Here is a 25584-nt window from a genome sequence, read left to right as displayed (position 1 = left end):
TTGATGAACCTCTAGCATCTTGGATGAGATGCTGGACACGTGCCCCATGTGTAAGCTTTGAGAGGGAGGAATTTCTGCAGGCTGGTCAGGACCAGTGGGAACTCCCATCTCCAATGTTCCTCCTGTTTTTTTTTCTACTCAGGAAGCACAGAGCAGGAACCTTCCCTGTTACTGCTCAGTCGAGCCTTCCATTCCTACCATCTGTTTTAATAGAAATGTTTGTTTCCACGCTCGTTTTGCTCCTTTTGTGCACTGGGATGGATCTCCAACAAGCTGCTTTCAGGCCTGATGAAGGAACCTGGTGAAGATGCTGTTTGCTCTGCTGTGGCTGGACAGTAGGAACCTGCCAGCTCTTGGTGAGTGCTGGAGAACACCAGAGCCTCCCCCAGAGAAGCTGAAGAGCAGCTGTGTGTTGCAATACTGAAATTTGAAGTGTTTTCCAATGAAGCTCTTCCTTTTACTGCTGGTTTGAAAACCAAACACGATGCTGTTACAGATGCAAACCTGTTTTTAACTTGACTTTGGTCCAGCCTACCTGTTACCTTCATAGTTGTACCTGGAAGATTCTGTTAAAACTGCTGTTGTCTGGTTATTCCTAGTTTTTGAAGCGCAATTTAGGTTTCAAAACCAGGAAGAAATGAAAGTTAATTCATTTTAGAGACGTCCCCAGCCCAGGCAGGGCTGGTTCCTGGCGTTGTGTAACATCAGCAAGTGAGGGACATCAGTGAAAAAATACTGCCAGTATTTGGCAAAGACGGCAAACACTGACCAAGGGGCAATCTCAGCATTAAAATAGCCTTGTGCAGGAAACGAGCAGGCTGTGGCGGGGCTGGTGTTCAGCTCGGAGTGTTCAGCAGATGCTGGAAACGGCCGATAATTCCCTGCAATAAAGACCTGAAGTTGCATTTCCCTTCGGCTTTCGGAGGCGTCGGGTGGTTTTTTTCTCTTCTTCCTCCTGCTGCTGCTGCTGCAGCGCTGGGCAAGAGCTGGAGGCGGTGCTGGGGGGTGCCCAGCCCCACCTGGGGTCGGGGTGGGCGGCGGGGGGGTCCGGGCGGCGCGGGAAAACGGGGCCGGGTCCCGCCGGGGGGGGCGTGGCCTGCGGGGTGGGGGGCGTGGCGATGGGCGTGGCCACGAGGAGCGGGCGCGCCCCGCAGGAGGTTTGTCCTCCGGCGGCCGCCATCGCGCCGCCCGCCATATTGTGCCCGGCGCGGGGGTGAGCGGCGGCCGGAGATGGGTGAGGGGGAGCGAGCGGCGGGACCCCCGGGCCGCGCCCCGGGGGAGGGCGGGAGCGGGGAGGGGAGCCCGGGCAGGGAGCTGGGGGAGAGGCCCAGGCGGCGGGCGGGGCGCTGAGGGCCCGCGGTTGGCCCCGCCCCGCCGCGCCGCTCTGAGGGGGGCGGCTCCCGCGGCCTGGCCCGCAGCCCCGCGCCGCTCGGCAGCCCCGCTGCTCCCTGCGGCCTCGCTGCTCCCTGCGGCCTCGCTGCCCGCTCCCGGAGCTCTCTTGGAGCTCCCCTGCAGGTTTCCTGAACCCCGGTGGAGTCCCCGGAGCCCCCGGTGCTCTCCTCTGGCCCGTTCTGCAGCCCCCGCGGGGCTCCCGTGGCTCCCCCCGCTCCGCCGCAGCCCTGGCCTGCACCCCAAGGGCCTTCAAAGCCCCCGGTAGCCTCTTACAACCCCAGCCTGTGTCCCTAGAGATCTCACAGCCCCCACTGCTCCCCCTGAGGCCCCCACTGCTCCTCTGCAGTCCCCACTTATGCCCCCAGTTTGCCCATTTTCCCCCCCTGTGTTCTCTCTCTGCCCGCCTGGAGTGTCTGTGGCTCTTGCCTGCACCTTTGTAGACCCCACAGCCCCCTCGCAGCCCCCCCACTGCTCCTCAGAGCCCCCACCTGAGCTCCTACACCCCCTGAACTGTGCTGCTGTGGTTCCCAAGTGTGCCCCCCAGGCACCCTAGCTCTCTTCCCTGGCCCAACGCTCTCATCCTACCACTTTTCCTTACTCACACTCCCTTGTCATGACGTCCTGGGCCTCAAACCTCTTGTCTTCACCTCCCCCCAGAGTCCTGGCCCATCCGGTCTCCTCTGTGTTGTGTCCCAGGGTGGGTTCCTGTGCACAGCCCCCCTGTTCACCACCAGTTACTCTCTGTCCCCGGGTCACAAGGACTCTGCCATGGCACACAGTGAGGTTTGTGCCCTTTGCTCTGCACCCCCCCAGTTTCCCCACCTCTGCACCCCCTGGCCTGTGTGGTGTCCCCCAGCCCAGGGTGTCTTTGCTTCCCTTGGCTCAAGCCCCAGGCTCAGCCCCCTCCTCCTGCCCCTCATTGCCCACCACTCATCCAGCAGTTTGCTGGAGGACTCTGCAGCTCAGCATAAACTTTAAAACTTGAGAGCAGCTTCTAAACGCTCAGCTGTGTTATTTTTCCTTACTCCAGATGCTAATTAAGTGCTGCAGACTGGGAATTAGCAATCAGAAGAAGAAATATTAAGCAATTGAGGTGGCCTGGCCTGAGTTTCTTCACAGCTCAGGTTTCACTTCTAGTAAATGCCCTGTTGTCACCCTGTCCTTTCTCTAAGCTGTGTAGATTCTCCTAAGATTAAAACATGATCCAGGGAAGGTTTTTAAACCTTGGTGGTAGTACTATTAATTAGTAGTAGTATTATTATTTACACTGTTGCATGCCAGCACTAGGGAAGCTGACTTTGGGCTGACATCCTGCTGAGCTCTGTGCCATGCAAACATACTGTGACAGCAACAAATGCCCTAAAAATCCGAGTTGTTTTTGCTCCCTCTTCAAGGAGCCAATAAAAAAGGGAAAAGCCAGTCTGTGTGTTCTTGCAGTGCCCCCTGAGAAGGGCTGTGAACAGCTGGTTCCAGCACAAAATTGGGCAAAAGCTGGGCTGGGTGATATCCCCAATTAACTGAATCCTTTGTGTGTTTAGTCTCCCTGGAAGTGGCTTGCTCTGCCTGTGGAACAGGGATAACACCACAGGGGTGCTGATTAAACCCTTGTGAAGTGTCCCGGGGTGGGGGGGAGGCAAGGGGAGCCCCTTCCTGCCCCTGGAAGCCTGTGCACGTCAGGCTGGAGACTCCGTGGGTTCCCTGCAAGGTGACGAGCTGCTGCCTGTCCCAGGAGCTTCGGGAGATACCTGAGGCCACAGCTACGGCCCGTGGCAAATGGAGGAGCTGCGGGAAAGGGTTGAGTGAAAGCGGGTGGTGTGGTCGGCGCTGCCCCCGCCCCGCGGAGCCGCAGACCGGCCTCAACTTTCAGTCTTTCTCCTTTCAGTTTCAAAGGCTGGAAACGCAACCGCGCAGTGACCGGCAGAGAAACCACCGGGAAAAAAGGGAAGAGAAGCCCTCGGCAGCCTCCGTGGGTATGGCAGGGGGAAGGCGGGGCCCCAACCGAACCTCCTACTGCCGGAACCCGCTCTGCGAGCCCGGGGCCGCGGGCGCCTCCGCCCACTCCGGCAGCGCCTCGGTCAGCGGGGTGCGCTCACGCACCAGGTACCTCCCGCTCCTCTCCTCGTCCCCCTGCCCTGTCTCACACGCTGCTGGTTTTCGTCTGGCTCAGGGATTTGGTCGCTCCCAGTCTAGCTGAAATTCTTTCTCTTAGGGCTGGAGCAGCTCTGCTCTGGAGACAGGCTGGGAGAGTTGGGGTGTTCAGCCTGGAGAGGAGAAGGCTCCAGGGAGACCTTAGAGCACCTTCCAGTGCCTGGAGGGGCTCCAGGAAAGCTGGGGAGGGACCTGGGACAAGGGCAGGGAGGGAGAGGACAAGGGGGGATGGATTAAAACTGGGAGATTTAGGTTGAACATTAGGAGGAAATTCTTGGGTGTGAGGGTGGTGAGAGCCTGGCCCAGGTTGCCCAGGGAAGCTGTGGCTGCCCCATCCCTGGCAGTGTTGAAGGGCAGGTTGGATGGGGCTTGGAGCAGCCTGGGCTGGTGGGAGGTGTCCCTGCCCATGCAGGGGTTGGATCTAGATGATCTTTAGGGTCCCTTCCAACCCAAACCAGTCTGGGATTCTACATGTGGCAGTGTCCATGTTACATCTTGGAATTAAAACAGGAAGGCTCTAATGTGCCCGAGACTGTTCAGTGATTTATCAGACTGTGTCAGACTCCCAGGAGTGTTCCAGAAGTGTTTAGTCACCATTGAAAGGAAATGAATAGAGACAATTTTTTATCCAAAGCCTGATTCTGGAACTCTGGTTGTTGCATCTCCCATGCCCTGAAGTTTGTGTCAGGTGAGGCATTTCTGGGGTGCAGTTTAGCTGGGACAAGTGGGGTGTAGCCTGTGGGTTTTTTCAGTTTCTAGCCCAGCTGGTTGTTTGTATTTCTGTGACTGTGGTGAAGAAGGAGAAGCACCAGCAGCAGTGCCTGAGCAGGAGGTGCCTTGTGAACCCCCTGCACAGAAAATGTTACATCTGTCTTAACATACTCCCTGCCCAGGGCCCTGGGCCAAGACATGTGAAGGGAGACAGTTACTCAGACAAGTTATTGCAGGGCCACAGGAGGTGGGAAAATCCACCTTGTACATTCTTTGCTGTGAGAACGTGCACAAAGGTCCTTCTCTGGAGGCCTGGAATGGGAACTCTGGTGCTGTGGACAGGAACAGAGTTTGTTGGTGGATTTTATCAGTCCCTAGGAGCTGAATCAGTCTTGTCAGCTTGGGAATCTGGGGGTGTCAGAGAGACTGCTCAGGTTCCTCAAGTTGTGAAAGAGCAACAACTGCTCCACCCATGCCTCCCCCCTGGGCTGGGAGTCTTTCTGCAGTCACACTGGGAGACTTCTGTGGTTTCATCTTGAGATCTTCAACAGGAGTTTGTGCTCTGCAGTTCCTTTGAAACCCACACCCAGATTCCTTGGACTGTTGTTATTTAGAGATTGCAAATCAGGAGAGATAGATCCCTTCTCTATTAACTCCCTTCCCTCTGATTAAAGGGGCTGCTCTGGGATCATGTGTGTGCTCACAGGAGCACACACCTCTGGCTGAACTTTCCTCCACAATTCAATAGAAGTTGAAGAATGGGAAAGGGCTTGTGTTTAATTGCTCTGTGTTTCATCATCAAGCACTCTTAGAAATGTAAATAGCAACTAAAATAGCCTGAAAGCTTCCAATTAATGAAGGGGGCCACTGGTTGCCCCTGGAGTAGCAAACAGAGCCAGGGCTTTTGGACCTGGATTCAATATCAGGTGACCTGGTGCTGTAGACTGGCCTGGTTCCAAATCCTGCTTTCACTGGGCAAATTCCTGCTCACGTCTGCCTGTGACAGTCATCCCAGACATCTGGGGTGCTGACACCCCTGCTTTGTGCAGCCACTCAGCATGGCACTCAGCTGAGGTTCCTCAGTCAGTGTTAGACCCACAGACTGGTAACATCTCAGTCCGTGGGCTGGGGGACAGGGCTGTGTTGGTCTCAGGGAAGTGACTTCTGGTTTTTCCTGTCCCTCACCAGGAGTGGTTCAGGTACAGGCCTTTCCAGCCCACCTTTGGCTACTCAGACAGTTGTCCCTCTCCGGCACTGCAAGATCCCAGAGCTGCCTGTGGAGAGGAGTGTTCTGTTTGAGCTTCAGCTCTTCTTCTGCCATCTCGTCGCTCTCTTTGTCCACTACATCAACATCTACAAAACAGTGTGGTGGTACCCACCCTCCCATCCTCCTTCTCACACATCACTGGTAAGCACCAGAGGGCAGCTGCTGCCTGCTGATACTCACAGACTGTCTCTTGGGCTCTTAGAAAGTTCTCTGTGTGTGTTTGATGCAAACTTCATGTGACTCTACAGACCTGGAGAGTCGCTCATCCTGACTCTTGCTTGGCAAATTTTGGGCACGGGCTCTCCACCTGGCGTTCTCTTTCTGACCTTGGAAGAGGGAGTCCAAGGAGAAGAGAATAAATCAGGAGCTTCTGCTGTTGAACGTGGGTTTCTGCTGCCTGTAAAAGTGGAATCATTTTGCTCTTCTCACTGCAGAACTTCCATCTCATTGACTTCAACGTGCTGACGGTGACGACCATCGTCCTGGCCCGCCGGCTGATCGGTGCTATTGTGAAGGAGGTAAAGTCCCCCAGCAGATTTCACAACTCTTCTTTCCTCCCAGGCAAGATGTGAAGCTCTGTGTCCCTCTTGCAGTTCTAAATTGCAGTTCCAAGCTCTTCTATCCTTTTCTAAAGAACTTTCTGGTCTGCCCAAGCCGGAAACCTGAAGCATGGCTTCCAGTGGGAGGGACAGGGAACAGAAGGGAGCACCTGAGACCCCTGGTGACCCCTCTGTCCTTCTGGGGATTGTTTCTGAGTTACTGTCACGATTCAAATGTAGTAACTCTGCTTTCTTCCTTGTGGAGAACACTCTTTGTCTCTTTTCCTGTTCTCTCTGGCTTTCTGCAAGGAGGAGCCAGTGGAGGTTGGTGTCTGCAGGGCCTTGCTGTGGCCAGCAGCTCCAGGAGACTGGGCTGGTCGCACCAGGAACTACCAGACCTTAACAAGAAGCTCTGGGAGTTCTCATTCCACCTTCAGGAATGAGGCTCTGGGTTTTGGCAAGTCCCAATTCCAGCTTCCAGAAGCCCCCCTGTCCTGGTGGCAGTCACACAGCCTGTCTCTGGCTCTCCCGTCATCCACGTGAAGTTGATTTTACAGATTTGAGTGCTGCTCATTTACCCTTTGCTTCCTGTAGGAAGAGTGGATGAGTCTCCCCTCTGCCCAGCCCTTTCTCCTCTCCCCACAGGCCTCACAGAGTGGCAAAGTCTCCCTGCCACGCTCTGTTTTCCTGGTGATCACCCGCTTTGCTGTTCTCACTGGCACAGGCTGGAGTTTGTGTCGGTCAATAATTCACCTCTTCAGAACCTACTCTTTCCTTAACCTCCTGTTCCTCTGTTACCCGTAAGTATCTCCTGGCACTCGTGGGTGGTTTCTAAGGTGGCTTCAGTGCAGTGGGTGTGGCTCAGATGAAATGAAGTCTGAAAGTACATGAGCACTTGATTACCTGGTTCCAGAATGTAAACTACCCTTTTCCTTCTTGCTGTGTCACATTTCTCCTTGCTGGCAGGGCACAGATTTAACATTTACCCATATTTCAGCTGTCACATAAGCATTAGTTATGGTTCTTAGAATGCTTGTCCTCTGGAAAGGATTATGTGCTTGTCTCAGCTGTGTTCAAAAAAGCCTGGTCTTCAGTTTACCTTGGCCCTGAGGTGCCTTTGTCAGCAGTCAAGCAGCTTCCCTGCTCATGTTCACTAATGGAATGAAGCCAGTTCTGTTTCTAGTCATGAAAATGGCTCCTTCCCTCTGGTAGATGCAGGAGGAAGCACCTCAAAGAGATCTGAGACTTGGTGGTTGAGGTAGCTTGGTGAAGCTCCAGGGAGGAGTTTCTATAACTACTGGATGCCACTGGGAGGGGGCTGTGGTGGCAACACTGACCTGCTGCCAGCAAAGGGGGGCTGGGAAGGGAATAACCACCTCTCTGCACTTGCTGCTCCAGGTTTGGAATGTACATTCCCTTCCTTCAGCTGAACTGTGACTTCCGGAAGACTGGACTCTTCTCCCAGGTGGCCAACATCGGTCCCAGGGAGACCAGCGAGGTGAGCTCCAGGGGCAGGGACTACCTGACTGTCCTCAAGGAAACCTGGAAGCAGCACACCAGGCAGATGTATGGGATGGAGGCCATGCCCACTCATGCCTGCTGCCTCTCCCCGGATCTCATCCGCAATGAGGTGGAATATCTGAAAATGGACTTTAACTGGCGGATGAAGGAGGTGCTGGTGAGCTCCATGCTCAGTGCCTACTACGTGGCCTTTGTGCCTGTCTGGTTTGTGAAGGTGAGTGAGGGCCAGTGGGACTGGCTGGGGAGGGTTGTGGGGAGGTGGGCACTGGGTTCTGGAGGAGGGCTGGTTCTTGCTTCTTCCTTAGCCAGAACCTGGGAGAGGTTAGTCAGGGGGTCTTTGTGCAGAGGCAGCTGCACCAAACCCTTTTACTTGTGAGAAGTAAGAAGCAAAACCATCTAGGTTTAACTTTGCATAAACTCCAGATAACAGAGGACAGTGTTGTCCTGGTAAAGTGTGTTCTGATTGTCCATAAGACACCCCTCTGTCAGGGAGCCCTGCCTCCCACCTGCCTCCCCAGGAAGCTAGAGGGACTCCAGGCTGTCCATTCCTTCACACACTGATCTTCTGTGAGGACAGAGCTCCAGGACAAGGGGGCTGACTTTATTAAGAGAATATGAAGCAGGATGGACCTTTTTAGGATTTTTAACTGTTTTACTTAAGTTACTAATACACTGTACAATGAGACAAGTGTCTTGTCAGACCTCAGGGGTGAGTCCAAGTTCCTTCCCTGAGGGGCTGGTGCTCCCACCCATTGTCAGCTGAGCTAGAGGAGCATCAGGAACCATCTTCCTGTTTTTGGTGACAGGTGAGGATGGGGTAAATGTTTGGCTGTGGTGTGTGCAGGAGCTGTACAGCAGCCATCCTGTGTGGGAGCTTCTTTTTCAAGCAGGATTAATAGCTCTGTGAAAATCCCCCGTTTTAGCTGCCTGAGTGCTTTGTGTTTGGATGGCATCATTAGGTGAGGTTGTCCCAACACTCTCCTTGTCACACATCCTTCTTGTCCCCCCACAGAACACTCAGTACTATGACAAACGCTGGTCCTGTGAGCTCTTCCTCCTGGTCTCCATCAGCACATCTGTGATCCTGATGCAGCACCTCCTGCCTGCACGTTACTGCGACCTGCTCCACAAGGCTGCAGCACACCTGGGCTGCTGGCAGAAGGTGGATCCAGCCCTCTGCTCCAACGTGCTCCAGCATCAGTAAGAAACCCTCCTGGGGCTGGAGTTTTCTCTGGAAATGAGCAGAGGCTGGATGGGGTGCTCAGCCACCTCTCCTCCTCCTCTTGTTGCTTAAAAAGAACAAGAGAGACAAAAACAGAAGAGGAGTTTGTTGCCTGGCACATCCAGCAGCTCACAGGCACTGTCTGTTACTTTCCACTTCCAAAGCACAGTGAGCAGGTCTGATTTTTGGCAAGATGCCCTGCTGCTCTTGGCCACAGCTAGCTGCTGTTTGTCACTGCCCCAGTGCCCTGCCCCCGGGGGCCAAGCTGTGCCCCCACGGGTGACAGCAGCTCAGGGCTGTGCCCAGCGGGGCAGAAGCAGCTCGTACAGCCCTGGCTGGTGCTGGGGAGGCAGCAGAAACCCACACACACACACTTCCTGCTGGGAAGGGAAAAACAAGCTCTCTGTCTCTTGCAGGTGGACAGAGGAGTGCATGTGGCCCCAGGGGGTGCTGGTGAAGCACAGCAAGAACGTGTACAAAGCCGTGGGTCACTACAACGTGGCGGTTCCCTCCGACGTCTCGCACTTCCGGTTCCACGTAAGGTCACAGCTTCTCCCTGGGGACCCAGGTGTGGCACCTCAGCAGGGGCACGGCCCTCTCACCCTCAGCACCTTGGGCTGCCCAAGCTGCTCCAAGCAGGAATGCTGCCCGAGGGGCCTGCACGGTGGTGGAGCGAGCGGGATTTGGGAGAGCATTTCACACGAATCCCACATCCAGGCTGCCCAGGGAAGCTGTGGCTGCCCCATCCCTGGCAGTGTTGAAGGGCAGGTTGGATGGGGCTTGGAGCAGCCTGGGCTGGTGGGAGGTGTCCCTGCCCATGCAGGGGGTTGGATCTAGATGATCTTTAAGGCCCCTTCCAAGCAGCCTGGGATTCTATGAAAAACCCACCCCGAAGCACTTACCTCACTCAGTGCCTTCCTCTGCTCTCTCCTACAGTTCTTTTTCAGCAAACCCCTGAGAATCCTCAACATCCTGATCCTGCTGGAAGGCGCCGTCATCTTCTACCAGCTTTACTCCCTGATTTCTTCAGAGAAGTGGCACCAGACCATCTCCCTGGCTCTCATCCTCTTCAGCAATTACTACGCCTTCTTCAAGCTGCTGCGTGACCGCCTGGTGCTGGGCAAAGCCTACTCCTATTCTGCCAGCAGAGACTCAGAGCAGAAGTTAAATTAAAACAGTTGCACTGATGCTCAGCTCCTCACAGAACAAACAAAACAAGGAACCCTCAGAGCTCTGTATTTTTGTTACCACTGCTTTTTTTTTTTTTTTCTTCTTCTTTGATAACTGGTGTAATTGAAAGGAAAAAAAAAAAAACAAACATATTTTTTTACTCCCAGCAGTTGTTGGTGTGTTTGTTGTCTGGTGAAATTCTCACCCTCCACACCCCCCTCCCCCAGCCCAGAAGGCCCCTCCTGTTTGTTTTGAGAGGAGGGAGTTACTGAGTTATGAGCTGGTGCTTGGGTTGCAGAGGTGCAGATTGTCCAGCTGGAGCCTGGAGCGGGCAGATGAGGATTGTGGAATTGCAGGGATGTCAGAGCTCACAGCTCACATCGGGGTCCCTTCGGAAGGGGCCGAGGCCTGATCTGGGGCCCCCAAAGGCCCCCCCGTGTGTTGCAGGCGATGGGCTGGGGGCTGCAGGGGGGCTGGAGGACATGCTGGGGGAGATCGGGGGGTCCGGCTGCTGGGTGATTCCCCCCTCGTCGCCATCTCCTGGTTCCCACCGCGGTGCCGGGGCCAGGATCGGGCCCCTGGGCGGGGGGGGGGGCTCTGCCTTTGTTCCGCGCTGGTCCCGCAGCCACCAGGGGGCGCCCGCGGCGCGCGCGGCCGGTCCCGGTCCCAACCGTGGTCCCGGTCCCGGTCCCGGTCCCGATCCTGGTCCCTATCTCAGTCCTGGTCCCGATCCCAATCCCGGACCTGACCCCCATCCCAATCCTGCTCCGCTCCCGCCCCTGCTCCTGTTCCCAATTCCGATCCCCGTCCCCATCCAGCCGGTCCCAGGGCCGCGGGAGCCCCACCCGCCCCGGGGGGATTATTGGGAATAAAACCAGGGATCAAACACCGGACGGGCCGGGGGGACCCGGGGGACCGGGACCAGCCCCCGAGGGCTCCAGGACAGCGGCAGCATCTTCCCGGCGTCCCGGGAGGGGACAGGGCCATGCCCGGCCGTGCCAGCCAGGTGGTCCCGAGCAGCGGGGTGACCCTGGCCGTGGCGTGGGGGTCCTGGCAGCCCACGCGGGGACACCGCGGGGTCCAAGGTCACCTGGCTCAAAGCCACCCCCGCCACTCGCCAGTTAACAGCCCGGGCAGAGCGAAGGGCACGGCGAGGAAGAGGAAGGAGGAGCTGGAAAAATGAGGGCTAAGGCTGGCGGGGGTCCCTGACAGGCTGGGGTGAGCTGAGCCCCCCAGGACTGTTCCCCCCCTTGCAGCCCCCACACCTCAACCAGCACCTCGGGGACAGAGCTGAGCCCCCCCACCCTCACAGGGAAGGCAACGGCCGGGGGCCTTCAGAGCTCCCAGTGTTGGAAGGGCTGCAAGAAGCCCCCGGGACCCCTCGCAGGTCCTGGGGGGGGTGGAGGGGCCCCCAACTCCAGCCTGTCCCTGGGCTCTCCTATCACCAAGCCAGGGCCAGATCCTGCCTCCAGACAGGATTGCTAAGCAGGACACGGAGCGGGGGGATGTTGGGGCGCCAGGGGCGGGTGTGCCTGTGCCCCAGCCCCCTCCCCACAGCAGCAGGAGGAAACTGTCGTGTCCAGCCTTTCCCGAGGATGAGGATTTCCTTCCTCCCATTCAGCAGAGACCCTGAGGTTAGCACGCAGCCATGGGGCACCCAGCCTGCAGGATGGAGGGGACCTATTCGGGAGGTGGGGGACAGAGACCCCCCCCCCCAACACACAGTTCTGGGTGCAGCTCCTGGCAAGACCCCCCTGCTCTCCCTGTGCCTGGCTGGGACCTGGTGCAGCCCCTTTGTGGGGGGTTAAGGATGGAAATTTCCAGACGTTTCCTGCTCTCCTTCCCCATGGCTGCATATTTTTGGGCTCCCGGCCACCCTGGGAGGACTTGGAGGTTCTCCTGGGTCCAGCAACGTGACCCTCAGTGCTGGCTGCTCCCGGGCAGAGCTTCCCAGCCCTGATGGGAGCATCACTGCACCCCCAGCCCCCTCCTTCCCTGCAGGGACCTGGCCCAGACATGGAGGTTACTGGATTCCCAGAAAAGGCTCTTCCTGCAGCTGGGAAAGGCTGTCATGAGGAATTGGGGAATGGGGTACACTTTTAATTTTCCTTGACTGGACTGACAGTGAGCACACTGGGGTTTTCCCAAGGGCCCCAGACGGGACTGACGTCCTCGGGGAGATCCCGGGTGGGAATTCCCCTGGGAGCAGACAGGCACTCCTTGGAGGTGGCTTCATAAGGGACCCAGCAACCCGAACGGTGCCCAGTCCGTGGGCAGCGCTGCACCCCGGGGGTCCTGGCCTGGCCAGGCTCCATCTGCCACCCTCCCTGTGCCTGCTAATCCCGGGATTAGCAGCCAGATGCCAGGCACAGGTTTGCTGCAGGTAACAAGGATCCCTCGGGAAGGAGGTTACGGAGATCAAAGTGCAGGCAATTACTGCTAATCCCACACCCGCGCCCAGCCGGGGCGGCAGCTGCGCTGCCTGCGCCCTGCCAGACGGGGCACCACGCGGGGGTCCCCAAGCCAGGAGGGGACAGGGAGCCCATGTGTGCTGGGGACGTGTCCCAGGCTGCCCCCGAGCATGGGACACCAGGATAACAACCGCGTTGGTGGGTCAAGGAGCAAAGTGCCAGGCAGACCCTCTCCCCCCGGGGCTCGGCACGGAGGAGCCCTCCCTTCTGCAGACCCCAAAATGGGGCACGTGCACAGGGGACAAGCTTTGGCCTTCTGCTGTCTGCCGGGAATCCCCTCACCACTTCCCAGCGGATGCAGCTGATGGGAAGTGGCTGTTTTTCCCCGAAGAGCCTGTCCCAACATTCCTGGGAGGCCACGTCTGCCGCCCGCATCCCCGTTCCCGGGGCCCTCAGTCCAGCTGGTCCCACCCCAGCTCTGCACAAATGGACACCGCAGGCAACTGCCAACCCTAAACCTGCCCCACACCTGCACCCCATGGAGCTCCTGTTCCCAGCATGATGGAGGGACAGAAAGAGCTGGCAGGTTCCCCACCCCAGCCTGCCAACCCCTATTTTCTCCCCCTTTGGCATTGACACAGGGATGGTGTTGGTGCTCCCCAGGACCCCAGTGCTCCCATCACGGGGAGTCTTGTGTTGCTGGGTGCCCCCACAGTGGCAATACCCTGCCAGGAGCATGACAAGCATTCTCTGCTCCTCTTTGTCACCCCAAAACCACCAGCTTGTCCCTGGGGGGCTGCAGCATCCAGCAGCTTTTGAGATGGGGGTGGGGACGGGGTGAGATGGGAGCACCCCATGAAGACAAGGGTCCCCAGCCTGGGCACACAACACGTGGGCAAAACCTGCTGGGATGTGTCAGCCTGTATCTGGAGGCTGGTAGCTTTAATTCTTCCTTAATAATCGTTTATGCCATTAATAAAGCCAAATCCCTGGAGTGGCTAATTAAGGGTTCGTTTACCCACTGCCCTCTCACGCTGCAGTGATTTGGTGTGAGAGCAAAGGGAGAAAAACCACGGGGGGGTGGTGGGAGCATCATCCTAGTGCCCATCCCACCAGCACCCCTGCTCCCCTGGGATGGGGGCTGGAGACCCTGGAACAGCACCCCAGGCCATGCTCTCCCCCAAACCCAGAGCTATGGGGTATCCGTGGGGCCTGGGCACCCAAACCCAGGAGGTGCTGAGCTGAGATGGCCACCACTGCCCCCACCCCTGCCTGACCTTGCCCGGGGCCTGCCTGGCCAAAACCGGGGCAGGACACGGCCCATGAGGCCCAGCCCCGAGCCAGAGAGACCTGCCATAATTGGCAATCCTCAATTAGCATATGCACATCCTCATTAGCAATTACACACACACACACGTCCTCATTTTCTCATCTGAACAAGTCCACCATGGGGACCTGGGAACCGGGGTGAGTGGGGCTGGACGCCTGAGCCCCCCATCCTCTCCTGCTCCTCTGCTCATTGCCTGAGACCCCCCAACTCATTGCACTTGTGCAGCAGAGCCCGGCGCTCGGTGCCGGGGGCAGCAGATGGTGACTCGCAGCCCTGCACGGCCAGATGGACCGCAGGGGCGAGGAGCTGTCCCCGTGTCCCCCCCTCCGCGCCCGCTGCCATTTTACCCAAGCGGCTCTGACAGCGGCTATAAATATTGAACAGCTCCATCCTCTGCTCGGCCGCTGGAGGGACAGCAGCTCCCACCCCCCAGCCCGCTTCGTGCTGCTTTTGGGGCTGCTGGGCTGAGACGCTCCCCGATGTGGGGGGCACCGCCGAGGGCACGTCCCCCCCCCGCAGCATCGCTCTGGGTTTGAGCTAAATAACCGCAGCGAGCCTGGCTGGAAAGACTTGAGGTGATGAGACCGGAGACCTTAAGAGGCCACAGGGACATTTCCCGAGAGATGGGGATGAGGGGGGAGCAGGCAGAGCCAGACGGATTGCCCACCTCCAGGGAGGGGGGGTCAGGCTCTGCAGTGGTCCCATCCCAGGCACCCTGAGCCTTCCTGAAGGTCCAAGGGGCCATAAGTACCCCCAAAACCCACCCTGGGGGGCTGGCTCCTGGGTCGAGCCCTGCGGGCAGCAGCACTGTGGGAGAGTTCCAGGGGGTCCTGTCATAGGGGGTCCCTGGGGTCCTGCCACAGAGGGTCCTGGGGGTCCTGCTCCATGCACAGATGTGCTGGGCTGAGTGTCCTGCCCAGCAGTGGAGCAGAGCTGGCTGCAGCATCTCCCGAGCTGCAGGTCCCGGCAGGCAGCTGCTGCAGGGCACGCCAGGACCTGCAGCCCCTCTCTGCTCACCCGGGAGGGGCCTTTTCCCAGCACCCAGGGAGTTTCGGTCCCACGGTGGGCACAGCCCGTGCCCAGGCACGGCCTCAGTGTCCCCACAGGACACATGTGCACCAGGACAACCCCTGGCCCGGGCCAGGCTTCCTCCCACCACCGCGGCCCCGCAGCTTTTCCGCTGCTGTTCCGCCCACCCCGGGGCCCCGGCCGCCTTCCTGCCCCGGCCCCGCTTCCTGCCCCGGCCCCGCATCCTCCCCACGCTCATCCCTGTCTCCATGTTCCCAGCTTTCCCTGCCATTCCAGCACTGCCCAGCCTCCCTGCGGCTCTTTCTCCATCCCCAGACACTGGGAGCTGGCCCGGCCATAGTGTCCCCGGCAGCTCTCCCAGGAGCCTGTGCCCTCCTCGGGGGCTCCCCAGACTCCACGCGGGACACGGCCCCGATGCTGCTGTGGGAACAACGGAGCAAGGGTGGGTGATTTCCAGGGATCTGCATTTCACCAGCCCTTTTCTTCCAGCTCAGTGACAAAGGCATCGACCAGACCCAGTCCCCCTCCAGGCTGGCACCCAGGGAGCAGCACTTCCCGGATCACAATCCCTTTTGGGGACCCACCACTGACCTAGTTTTGAACTGGCAGGGAAGGCAGCAGGGCTGCCCTGGCAAGAGCTTTCCAGGAGTGCCCAGACCCACAACCCCCCCCCCACCAGTGCAGGGCCCAGCCCTCGGTTTTGGAAGCAGGGCTGGCCCCAGCTCCCTGCTGCTCTCCTGCCCAGGTCAGGCCGTTCCCACGCCAAGCCCAAGGGTCTCCCCCAAACCGGTTGGGCGTGTGGAGCCGTGACTCAGCCCCGGGCCATCCGGCGGGATGCAACCTGCACCGGCAGGCCCGGGGGGGGGGCAGGGGAGGGCTCGGGGTGCGGCGGCAGGACGGGACCTGTGCGGGGGCCCCCTCTTCCCCAGGCAGCCCTCAGCCGAGAGGGGAGCAAGAAATTGCCTTTGCCTTCATCCTGCAGAGAGGGAGTCATCACACTGGGGTGACACAGCCTGGCACCCCCCCCCCAACACTCCCTCAAGCAGTCCATCCCACCCCTGCCCCCCCCCCCCCCCCCCCCCCGGGCACCCCACAGGGTGAGGGACTGGGAAGGGCTCCTTATCTCCCTTCCTGGCTGATGCAAGGTTTGCTCATGGCTGCTGCTCCCTGGAGCCACCCTGCTGTAGGGCAGGTGACGCTGGCAGTGTCACCTCCCCTTCCAGATCCCACCTTCCCTGCAGGGACAGAGCAGGGATGATGCCACGTTCCATTCATCCATCCTCCTTACATACATTTCATCCCCCATCTTTCTGCCCCGCAGAAGCTCCAACAAGACCACAGAGGTTTTCCCCTTGGTCCCCGTGTCCCCAGTCCCCAGGATGGCCAGGGACACATCCCGGGGACTGGGGACACCGGGACCAGTGGGGGTGTTAACTGGATACCAGGCATTGGACACAGGCTGTCACCAGCCCTCTGTGGCAGCCAGGAATAAGTGGATTAGGAATCAATCTCGTTATCACTGCTAGCAGCCTCAGCAAGGGGATGGGGACAGTCCCAAAGGGGGAATCAGGGGTGGCTGGTGCCCAGCGTGGGACAGAGTGTGGCCTTGGTGCTTCGACAGCGAGTGCTCGGCTGCCTGCTGTTCCCAGCCATGCAGTATCCAAGCTCTAATTAGCAGGGATGGTTAATTAGTCAGTGTCAATTTATGTTAATTAGTCAGAGGAGTTGAGAGACTGAGTCCTTTGCCACCTGGTGTGTGCAGGGGTGCATGTGTGAGTGTGTGTGTGTGTGTGTGCACACCTGGGTGCGTGCACGTCGACGTGCACCTGTGCTTGTCTGGGTGCCTGTGCACAGCCACCTGTGCACCCATGAACACGTGCACCCATGAACACGTCCACCCATGCACACACATGTGCAGCCATGCACACACACACACAGCTCCTGAAAGCAGAGCTCATGCCACTGCCCTGGCTCAGGGACCTGCCATTCGGGGGACAAGGGACAAGGCAGCCACATCCCCGGGGCAGGGCAGGGCTGGCAGTGATGTAAAGTTTCCTGTGGGTGATTCAGGCTCCCGGCACCGGGAGCAGAGCTGGGCTCCTCTGCAAGGAGGGAAGAGAAAGAGAGGATGGGAAAGATGGCATGGCCAGACCCAGCAGCTCTGTCTCCCACCATGGTTTGCTCCAGCCAGGCTCACGGGCACTGCAGCTCGGGCTGCTCTTGGCTTTTGGGGTTTGGTTCTTCAAACAGGATTGCAAGCACAAAACAAAACTGCAACAACAAAAAAGGCTAAACCTTAATCCTGCAAATCCTCTATGGCTCCCGTGGAAGGTCTGGGTGTGTGGCAGGGCTGGATGTCCCCATCCCCCCCCAGGTGCCCATGATGGGATGCTGGAGCCGGGCACTGCCCCAGGGCTGCCCGGCTCAACCCCGGATCAGCTAAAAATCCCCCTCATGTCTTTACCAAGGTGTTGCAGCCACCAGACCAGCTCTGCAAACGAGACTAAATTAAATCAGCCACATGCCAGAGAAATCCTTTAACCACCACCAGGGCGATGGGGACATTTCCCCCCCACCCCTGTGGGCACCGTCACCACCACCTTGGTGAGGAACATGCAGGGCCACACAGCAGCCAGTGGAGCTGCAGCCCTGGGCTGCCAGCGGGTACAAGGAGCAGAGTCTCTGCCCCCATGGTGGGGCTGAGCAGCCAGCCCCCCACACTCCCCCCCTGGCTCACAGCCATCTGGCCAGGGTGTATTAAAGTCATGGAGAAGCTGGAGAGAAACGAGGTCAGGGCCCTGATGGCAGCCGGAGAACAGGGACACCTCCCCTTCCCAGCAGCAGGACCCGGCCTCGCGTCTCCAGTGTGACACTGGGGGTGGCTCTTTGGGCTGCCCTCGGTCCCCTGATGGGCACCTGAAGCCAGACCCCACCCAGACCGTGCCAGGTGGCTCCCGGGCCCGGCGAGGGGACGCGCCGGGTGGACTTTGCCCCCCCCGAGCCGAGCAGACGGGCTGTGCCTCGCTGAGCCCCTCCCGGCAAACCTGCCCGTGGCGGGGGGCTGGGGACACAGCGAGCAGCAAACAGCAGCAGCACGGGGAGAGCAGCGTCCCCCCCTTTCAGATACCCCAAAACCTGGGCAGCCAGTGCAACCCGGGCACACCCACCGCCGCCCGACCCGGCAGCCTGGCTGCGATGCCAAAAACGTGCCCCCGCCCCCGCGCCCGCGGGTCCCCGTAGGCAGCTGCCTGCATTTCATGCATTTTTAAGAAGAACAAGGTTAGTGGGTCACTCCAGCGCCGGAGGCTTTCCTCCAGCTGAGCTGCTTTGCTGCCAACCAAACCCAGCCGGGCTGGAGGCTGGAGGCTGCCCGCACGGGGCTGGCGAGGGGGCTGGGGGGGCAGCGGGCAAGCCCGGGGTGGTGGCAGCGAGATGCCCCCACCTGCTCCTGCCGCCCTTCATCCCCGGAGGCTCCAAGGAAAGGAGCGGGATGCAGCCAGACCAGTCCCAGCGGGCAGGGAGCATCAGGGCTGGGGGCACCACAGCCCCCCCAGCAGCGCTGTTAGACATGGGGGTCCCAGCACCCCAGTCCCCAGGGCCTGGGCGAGGCTGGCAGGGAGGCAAAGCCGCCGTGGTTAAAAGTTAACAGGGAGACAAAGCAGAGCAGGGGCGGCCGCTCCGGTGCAAACAGCCCAGTTTATGGCGGCCCAGCCCCGATAAGGGGGTGAGCGGCCCCAGCCCCAGCCCCCCCGGCTTCTCGCCCTGGCGCTGCCTTCCCTCGGCACCGCGTGCGTTGGCGCAGCCGCGTCGGTGCCCGTCTCCGTGCTTGCACACGCGTGTGCAAAGCAACACACGCGTCAATGTGCGGGGGGACGCGCACCCGCACCGCCGGGCTGACCCGGAGCTGGGGTGAAGCGGGGCTGTGCGGCGCAGGGACGGCGATGCGTGGCCCCGCAGCCTCCCGCATCCCGCCGCGCAGCCGTTGCCATGGTTACGGCCATGCAAGTCTGGGCGAAATGCATCTGTCGCTGCAGCCTCCCGAGCCGTGGGGGCGGGGAGGGCACCGCCGCTCCGGGCCACACCGCCAGCGCACCCCCGCACCCCCAGAACCCCACCCAGCCCGTAACAAGCACCACCTGAAACACGGAAGCCCAGGGAGGGAGGGTCAGAGCACAGCAACTGCCTGCGGTGGCTGCAAAACCCCCACACGCCCCCACCAGCACATCCCACTGGATCCAGGGAGGCAGGGGTGACCGGGAGGCAAAGTGCTCCCCAAAAACCTTAGCGCCAGGCTGGGGCACGGAGCAGTGCCCCCCGGAGCCCATCACCAGGGTCTCCTGGCTCTGCTGGCCCTCGGGCTCCCAGCCAGCCCTGCCCACAGCCACGCTGGCCCTGGAGACACTTTTGGTTTTGCTCTGCGGCAGAGGGGAATTCTGTTCTTGGCAATGAAGCAATCCAGGCCGCGGGCAGCAGGGGATAAGGGAAGGAGGGGATTTCTGATGGAAAGTTGCAGACAATCCCAGCGCCACCATCATTCACCCACTGAGCTCTGCTCCTGCCTCCCCCTCACAGCCCATCCCGGCAGGATCCCAGCCCCTGCCCCATCCCACATGCATGGGATTTTGGGGAGGGGTTTTCCTGGCCCCCCCAGATTTACAGGGGAGCAACCGGCCCCCCGGCTGCACAGCCCCAGCAAAGCAGCCAGGAGCTCCTGCCAGAGGGAGCAGCAAGGAAAAGGTTAATGGTATTGACACTTACAGGTTCCTACTGAGGCTTTAAAGTTAATAATCCATTAAGATGAGGGGGGTGGAGGTTTGCATCTCTCAGGCTGTTTGGGTACCAGAAGATAACGCCCCACCCCAGCTCCCACATTTCCCCACCAGCCAGTTCCCCCCAGCCCTTCATCCAGGCAGGCAACAGGCAGCCCTGTCCCTGCCTGTCCCTCTGCCTGTCTGTCCGGCCATCCCACTCCCTTCCCCCACGCACACACTGCCCTCTCTCTGCCTGGGCCAGTCAGATGTTGCTGAAAGGGAACAATGCGACGTATTGTCCTTCCCCCCTCCCCGGCATCAAAACCCAGCAGAGCAACAAAAAGACACATTGACTTGCTGGGAGAAAGAGGCCCACACATCCCCGGCTGCTGGCCAGGGGAGGCACCACTGCCCCAAAGCATCCCTGCCCTGCTTTCCTGTCCCCAGCCTGACTGGCTGCCACCAGCCCTGGGGACTCGGGCAAAAGGGGTCACGGGGGGTGGCTGTGGAGGTGACAGTGCCCCAGTGCCAAGGGATGTCCTGGGGATCAGCAGCATGCCTCTGCTCACTGGTGTGTGTGTGTGCATGAGCTGGGGACCATGCTGACATTGCCCACACGGGCTCCTACAACTCCTGCAAGCCCAGGGAGACCCAGGGCTTGCCCATGCTCCTGTCCTCTGGGTGGGGAAGGAGCCTGACAGCGGTACTACCCACCTGGCATCCCTGCTCTCACAGGCAGGGAAGGGACATGATACCTTCACCCGTGCTGGAGGCCAAGGGGAGCTGCCATCACACCTGCACAGCTCCATGCAGCTGGTTGAGCTGTTGCCCCGAGCAAGAGCAATGGCTGATCCTAACCCTCGTCCCCCAGGACCCACCAGGTGTCCCCAGCCCCACTGACAGCCACCAGCAACCCGCCTACACCGGAGCAATCCACAGCTCCAAGACCTCTTTTTTGACCAGGACAACTCCCAGGTGACCCCAGCAGAGCCCACCTGAGGATAACCACAGTATCCCACTGCCCAGGGGGGTCCCCAGCCCAAAGGGAAGAGCAGCACCCCGCTTGCATCTCAGCTCTGCCATGGCTGAACCCCATGGCAGCCTGGCCATGTCCCCCTGGCAGGGCTGGATGGGATGAGCACCGTGTCCCAGGAGCTGCCCAACCCACACGTGCCCCCCTGGCTTCCCCACCACACCCCCCCGCCGTGTCGTGCGGGCACGTTCCCCTGGCACCTCCGCAGGAAACAGGACGGGAAAAGCTCCCCTTGGACTCAGCATCACTTTTGTTTCCATTATAAACTTCCCTTCTAACCAGGAAGGAGGCTCTGAAAACTCACTCCCCTCTCAACCCCTGGCCGGGGTGGGAGGGAGCAGAGACCCGGCCACCCTCCATCTCTGCTGCCAGCTGGATCCTGCAGCCCCTTTTCACTCCGGACACCCTCTGGCTGCCGTCCTGCTCTCCTCCCAGCAGCCTGCTCAGGGTCAGGGAGCCCTTTATCAGCACCGAAAAGCAGCCTAAGGCAGGGATGTGGGAGATAAGGAGCGTGGGACGAGCATCCCGGGAGGAGTCGGGAGAGCTCGGTGGGCTGGGAAAGGCGATGCGGGGGCTCCCGGAGGGGGCGGGGGGGGGGATGTCAATCCCCATCATGCAGAAACTCCCCCAGGACCCTGCTCATGGGGAGGCACCTGGGACCACTCACATCCTTCCACTGTCCCCATCCTCATCCCGGGATGAAGCAGGGCTGGGGACCCTGGGCAGCACAACCCCAGCCGGGGAGGTTGGGGGGGGGTTTAAGTTAAAGGCTTTGTTTGCAAATGCTCCAGCTCCTGGCCGAAAAAAAAGGCAGATGGTCGGTGAGATAAGAGACCCAGATTGCTCTTTCCTCCACCATGACTCACAGCTGCCAACCTCTGGCCCCAGGAGAGCAGGAAAGGGGGTGATGGGGTTAGAAAGGGAAGAGGGGGCTGGTCCTGCCCCCGTGCAGGACGGTGGGATGTGGGGAGGATGTTACCGGAGTGAAAAGCAAGCCCTGAAATAGCAAACACGGTTACACAAGGCACCGGTTGCCATGGGATCTTCACAATCAAAAATGACGGGCTCTGGCAAATACAAGAACGGGCCCTTTTATGTGTTTCTGTGGGAAGTCAGAGCTTCACTGCAGCCTCCCAGGCTGAAGCCTTTCCCAGGGCAGGAAGGATTTGGGGACACTGGTTGTGGCACCAGCTCTGCACAGGCAGCAGGGAGGCCCTCGGTGAAGTCCCAAATAAACCTTTGCTTGGGCCCAGGACACTTTTTCCTGGTGCAAATGTCAGTGGCTCTGTCAGCCCTGGCTCGGCAGCCCGGGGGACAGCACAGCCACAAGCAGGTTTGGTGGGAACGCACTTCTGCTTGGGCAATGGGCTGGAAAGACCCCCTTGGCCACCATGAGAATCCCACTCCTCCTCTTGCAAGCCTGGCCAAAGCCAGCCCTCATTCCCCCAGAAACCCCCCAGCGTGAAGCTTGGCAGGTTTTCCTCCTGCAGCCAAGGATGGTCCCGCTCAGCACCTGCAGTGTCCCCAGCCCCTTCACCCTGTCCCCTGGTGGGTTGCACAGCCAGAGCAGGGACTGGGCAGGTGGCCACGTCCTAGAGTCACAGGTCTCAGGAAAGCCAAACCATGGGTGGACACAGCTGGTCATGGCAGAGACAGAGCCCAGACCCTAACCCACAACTACTATTTTTAGCCAAGGGCTGTTTGCAAGGGCCATTCCTGTGCCAGAGCTGTCATGGTGGCAGAAGTCATTACCATCCATCCCTGCACATGGGCACAGCCCAGCCCCTCACTCTCCCTGCTGGAATTCTCTCCCTGGAGAGATCTAATTAGCTAATTCCTTTGCTATTTATAAATCAATATGGAAATCACTCTGCTTTATTCCCAGTGCTGTTGGTTGCCCTGGCTGGGCCCCCACTAACTCAGTTAAAATCCTCAAGCAGATGATGGGAGGCTTCTGAATGCCTCTAGATACATGAATAAATAATGATGTTAATTCTTCATTAAGGGTGGGGGCAATACAGTGGGCAGGAGAGGCAGGGCAGGGGGCTGGGGACTGCACCCTCCTGCCCCATGCCACTCCCCTGGAGCAGGGGCTGTGCTCACTGCTCTGCTCTGCAGCCTGTCAGCGCTTAACACCTAATAAATTAATAATCAGCACATCATTTAAGTAGGTCTGGAAAGTGGAAAACAACATCCTACAAAGATCTTGTGTCCCCGAGGCCTTTTAGGCAGGAGCAGATTTGTCTGCCTGTCCATCTGCTAGAGAAGCAGACAGACCCGTAATCTGTCCGTCTGTCTCCACCCTGCAAATCCCCCCCAACTCCTGAGCAGCCAAAGCCCTGGGAGCCAGTGGAGAGCCCCGTGGAGCTGGAGCATCCTCTGCCCCAACCCAGGTCCCTGCCCAATGCCTGGGGACAGAGGAGCCCAACCTGCCACCAAGGCATCAGTGGAGGGATGAGACCCACGGCACGAGGAGCTGGTGGTGGCACTGGTTTGCACTGGGAGTGTTGGGGTTGGTGTTGGGTTTACACTGGCAGCAGCTCCTCACCTGCTCTCCCAGTCTAACCACACCTGCCTTGGCTGCTCTGTGCCACCAACAACCCTGCGACAGGCAGAAAGGGATAACAGCCCCTTCCCAGGCTGGGAGCCGGAATGACCTGACCCAGGGATGCCCGGGGGGGTCCATGTGGAGCACGGGGGCTCCAGCCCCACTCCCGAGCCAGCCGAGCCCTCCTGGAGCTGCCGTCAGCACAGGCAGGACAGGCACCCGCAGCAGAGCCAGCCCTGGGAAGAGGAGGCCTGCTTGGGAATGCACAGGGAAAGGTGTCTGTCTATAAACACATCCCTTGCACTGCACGAGAGGGTTTTCAGGAAAAGCCTGGCTTGAGAGAGATGTGGCAAGAGGGGATTCCTCGGGGATGAACGCCACGAGAATCCCCCGTGCGAGGTTTTCTGCGTCACCCGTGATGCTGACGGGGGGGCTGCCCCCCCATCCCACAGCCCTGCATCTTGACCTGTCTAATCATGCCAAAAAATGCACTTTAGAGACATCCCATCTGCTTCCCATCACCCCGGGAGCACTTTCTCCCCTCCAGCAAAGAGATCTGGGCTGCGCGCAGGGGCCGGGCGTGGGGGGGGCGCTGAGCCCCACGAGCCCGGCCACTCATCCCGCCCAGAAAACATCTCCCCAGCAAGCAGCCTGTTCCACAGCATGGGGTACACATTTGTACCCCTCAACCCAACAGACAGGCAAAGCCACGCCAGGGCTGCCACCCCAAAAAGGCTGTACCCCCAGAGCCCCCTCCCAGCTCATGGTAGCCACAGCAGGGACAGTGTTGAGGGGTGGTGGGTCACAGTCCTGCTCACCTTAGTGCCTCCCCCGTGGACCTGGTGCAGGAGGATGGGAACATCTTGGAGCTGTTGGTTGGCTGGATGGTCTTGGACAGAAGCTGGGGAAGCTGGTGCTCTCTCTGGAGTGCTCTTGCTTGCAGTGGTGGGACAATGTGGTGGGATGGGGTGGATCAGCAGCCTAAGGACACATCCCCGTGCAGAAGAGCCAGGACAAAAGGAACCTCTGCAGAGAGAGAGAGAAAATCACTCCCAGAAGGTGGGAAGAAAAGTGTGGGGTTGGCACAGACGCTGTCTCACACAGGACAGCTGCTGGGGCAGAGGGAAGGGCTCTCCAGCAACGGGTCTGCTGGGTTTTCTCCCCAGGAATAACAGCTGGAGACATGGGGCTGGAGCTGGAGCTTGGGAACAAGTGACAGAACACAGAGCGTGTTCACTGACTGATTTAATGGACTCACTTGGACCGTTTGTCTTCCCCAAGCAAACAGCCCGGCCACACTCTGAAAAGCTCTTGCTTCTAACCCGGGTACATCCTTGGTGGCCCCTTTGCAGACCTGTTGGCCACTTGGGCAACTCTCCACCTCGCAGGCAGCTGGAGCAGCAGCCCAGAGCCACCCAGAGCCACCCAGAGCCACCCAGAGGCTTCATCAACTGGCGACCAAAAGTCAATAAGGAAGATGCCGCCTGTTTTAATTAACAGAGAAATTTTGCTCTAATGGGGGATGAGATGATGTGTGCAGGGAAGGGGGGGAAGGAGGGAGGACAGAGACAAAACATGACCTTGTTGGTGAAGCACACACAGCAGCACATTGTTTTCCCCTTGGAGATGATGGCCTTGATCCTGCCCGGGCTCTGCGGCACAGCTGGGGCCTGGGGGGGGGTCCCTGCTGCCCCCCGTGGCTCTGGGCAGGATGGCAGGAGCAGGGTGCAGGGGGGATCCAGGGATCAGGGCACTGGAGAGGGGGCCACAGCAGCCACCAGCACGGCATGGACTGGCCAGAGAGCACCAAAGGCACAAAAGGCTCTTGATTTTGGGTCCCTCCAGTGATATAAGCCGTGCTGGGGTGCCGGGAGACCCCCCCCGGGAGTGAATCCCCCGCAGCCAGTGGCTGGTGCAGCCCCTCACCAGCTTTACCCACTCACTTCGGTTTAGTTCCATTTTCTTTTCTTCTGAACTCTCCTTTTCCGGGAAAGAAGAAAGGAGAAAAACCCAGAGGGGAAAAACTTACCTGTCCGGTCTGGAAGCCAGGGAGCCCAGAGCGGAGGGGTGTGACCCTCGGGGGGTGGTGGGGCTGGGGTGAGAGGTACCCTGGGGTGGTGGGACCGAGGCGAGCAGCCCCATGAGGGTGCCCTGGGGGTGATGGGGCTGGGACGAGTGGTACCACGGGACCCTCTCCGGGGGTGACAGGGGGCTGGGGACCGAGGCACCCCAGGGGTGTCGGGGCTGGGATGAGCAGCGCCCCAGGGCTGAGGGTGCTGGGGGAGGCAGCACCCCGCTCCCCTTCCCCCCGTCTCTCCCCTCCCGGGGCTGCCCCGGCTTCTGGGGGCGCCCAGCCGGGGAGGGTAAACGGCACGGCCCGTAGCCCCCCAAAACGCCCCGGCGGGGCGGTGGCTCCATCCCCGCCCCCGGGGCGGGCTCGGCAGCGTCCCGCCCCCCTCCCCGTGCCTTATTACCGGGCCGGCGGGGGGCTCAGCCCACTCCCTCTCGGCGC

The 25584-nt window shown here is 59.7% G+C and overlaps 1 protein-coding gene across 3 annotated transcripts; it reads left to right on the top strand.

The window, feature by feature from the left end:
* The first annotated feature begins 1170 nt into the window (after nucleotides 1-1170).
* TMEM39B (transmembrane protein 39B) lies at nucleotides 1171-10136 on the top strand. 3 transcript variants are annotated; one of them, XM_051638016.1, is made up of 9 exons: nucleotides 1171-1234; nucleotides 3275-3492; nucleotides 5440-5659; nucleotides 5953-6036; nucleotides 6703-6857; nucleotides 7456-7792; nucleotides 8591-8778; nucleotides 9217-9337; nucleotides 9737-10136. In XM_051638016.1, exons 2-9 carry the CDS (start codon nucleotides 3365-3367, stop codon nucleotides 9971-9973), a joined length of 1470 nt encoding a protein of 489 aa, XP_051493976.1. In that variant the 5' UTR covers nucleotides 1171-1234; nucleotides 3275-3364; the 3' UTR covers nucleotides 9974-10136. The 3 variants fall into 3 exon arrangements, with proteins under 3 accessions (XP_051493976.1, XP_051493977.1, XP_051493975.1); XM_051638017.1 differs by having other exon boundaries at nucleotides 1208-1213; XM_051638015.1 differs by lacking the exon at nucleotides 1171-1234 and adding an exon at nucleotides 2020-2175.
* Nucleotides 10137-25584: the final 15448 nt, after the last annotated feature.

The sequence above is a fragment of the Apus apus genome, chromosome 21 (genome assembly GCF_020740795.1).
Source record: "Apus apus isolate bApuApu2 chromosome 21, bApuApu2.pri.cur, whole genome shotgun sequence".
Classification (NCBI taxonomy): domain Eukaryota; kingdom Metazoa; phylum Chordata; class Aves; order Apodiformes; family Apodidae; genus Apus; species Apus apus.
Note: the sequence above shows the minus strand (reverse complement) of the source record. Positions and strands in the feature narration are given on the sequence as shown.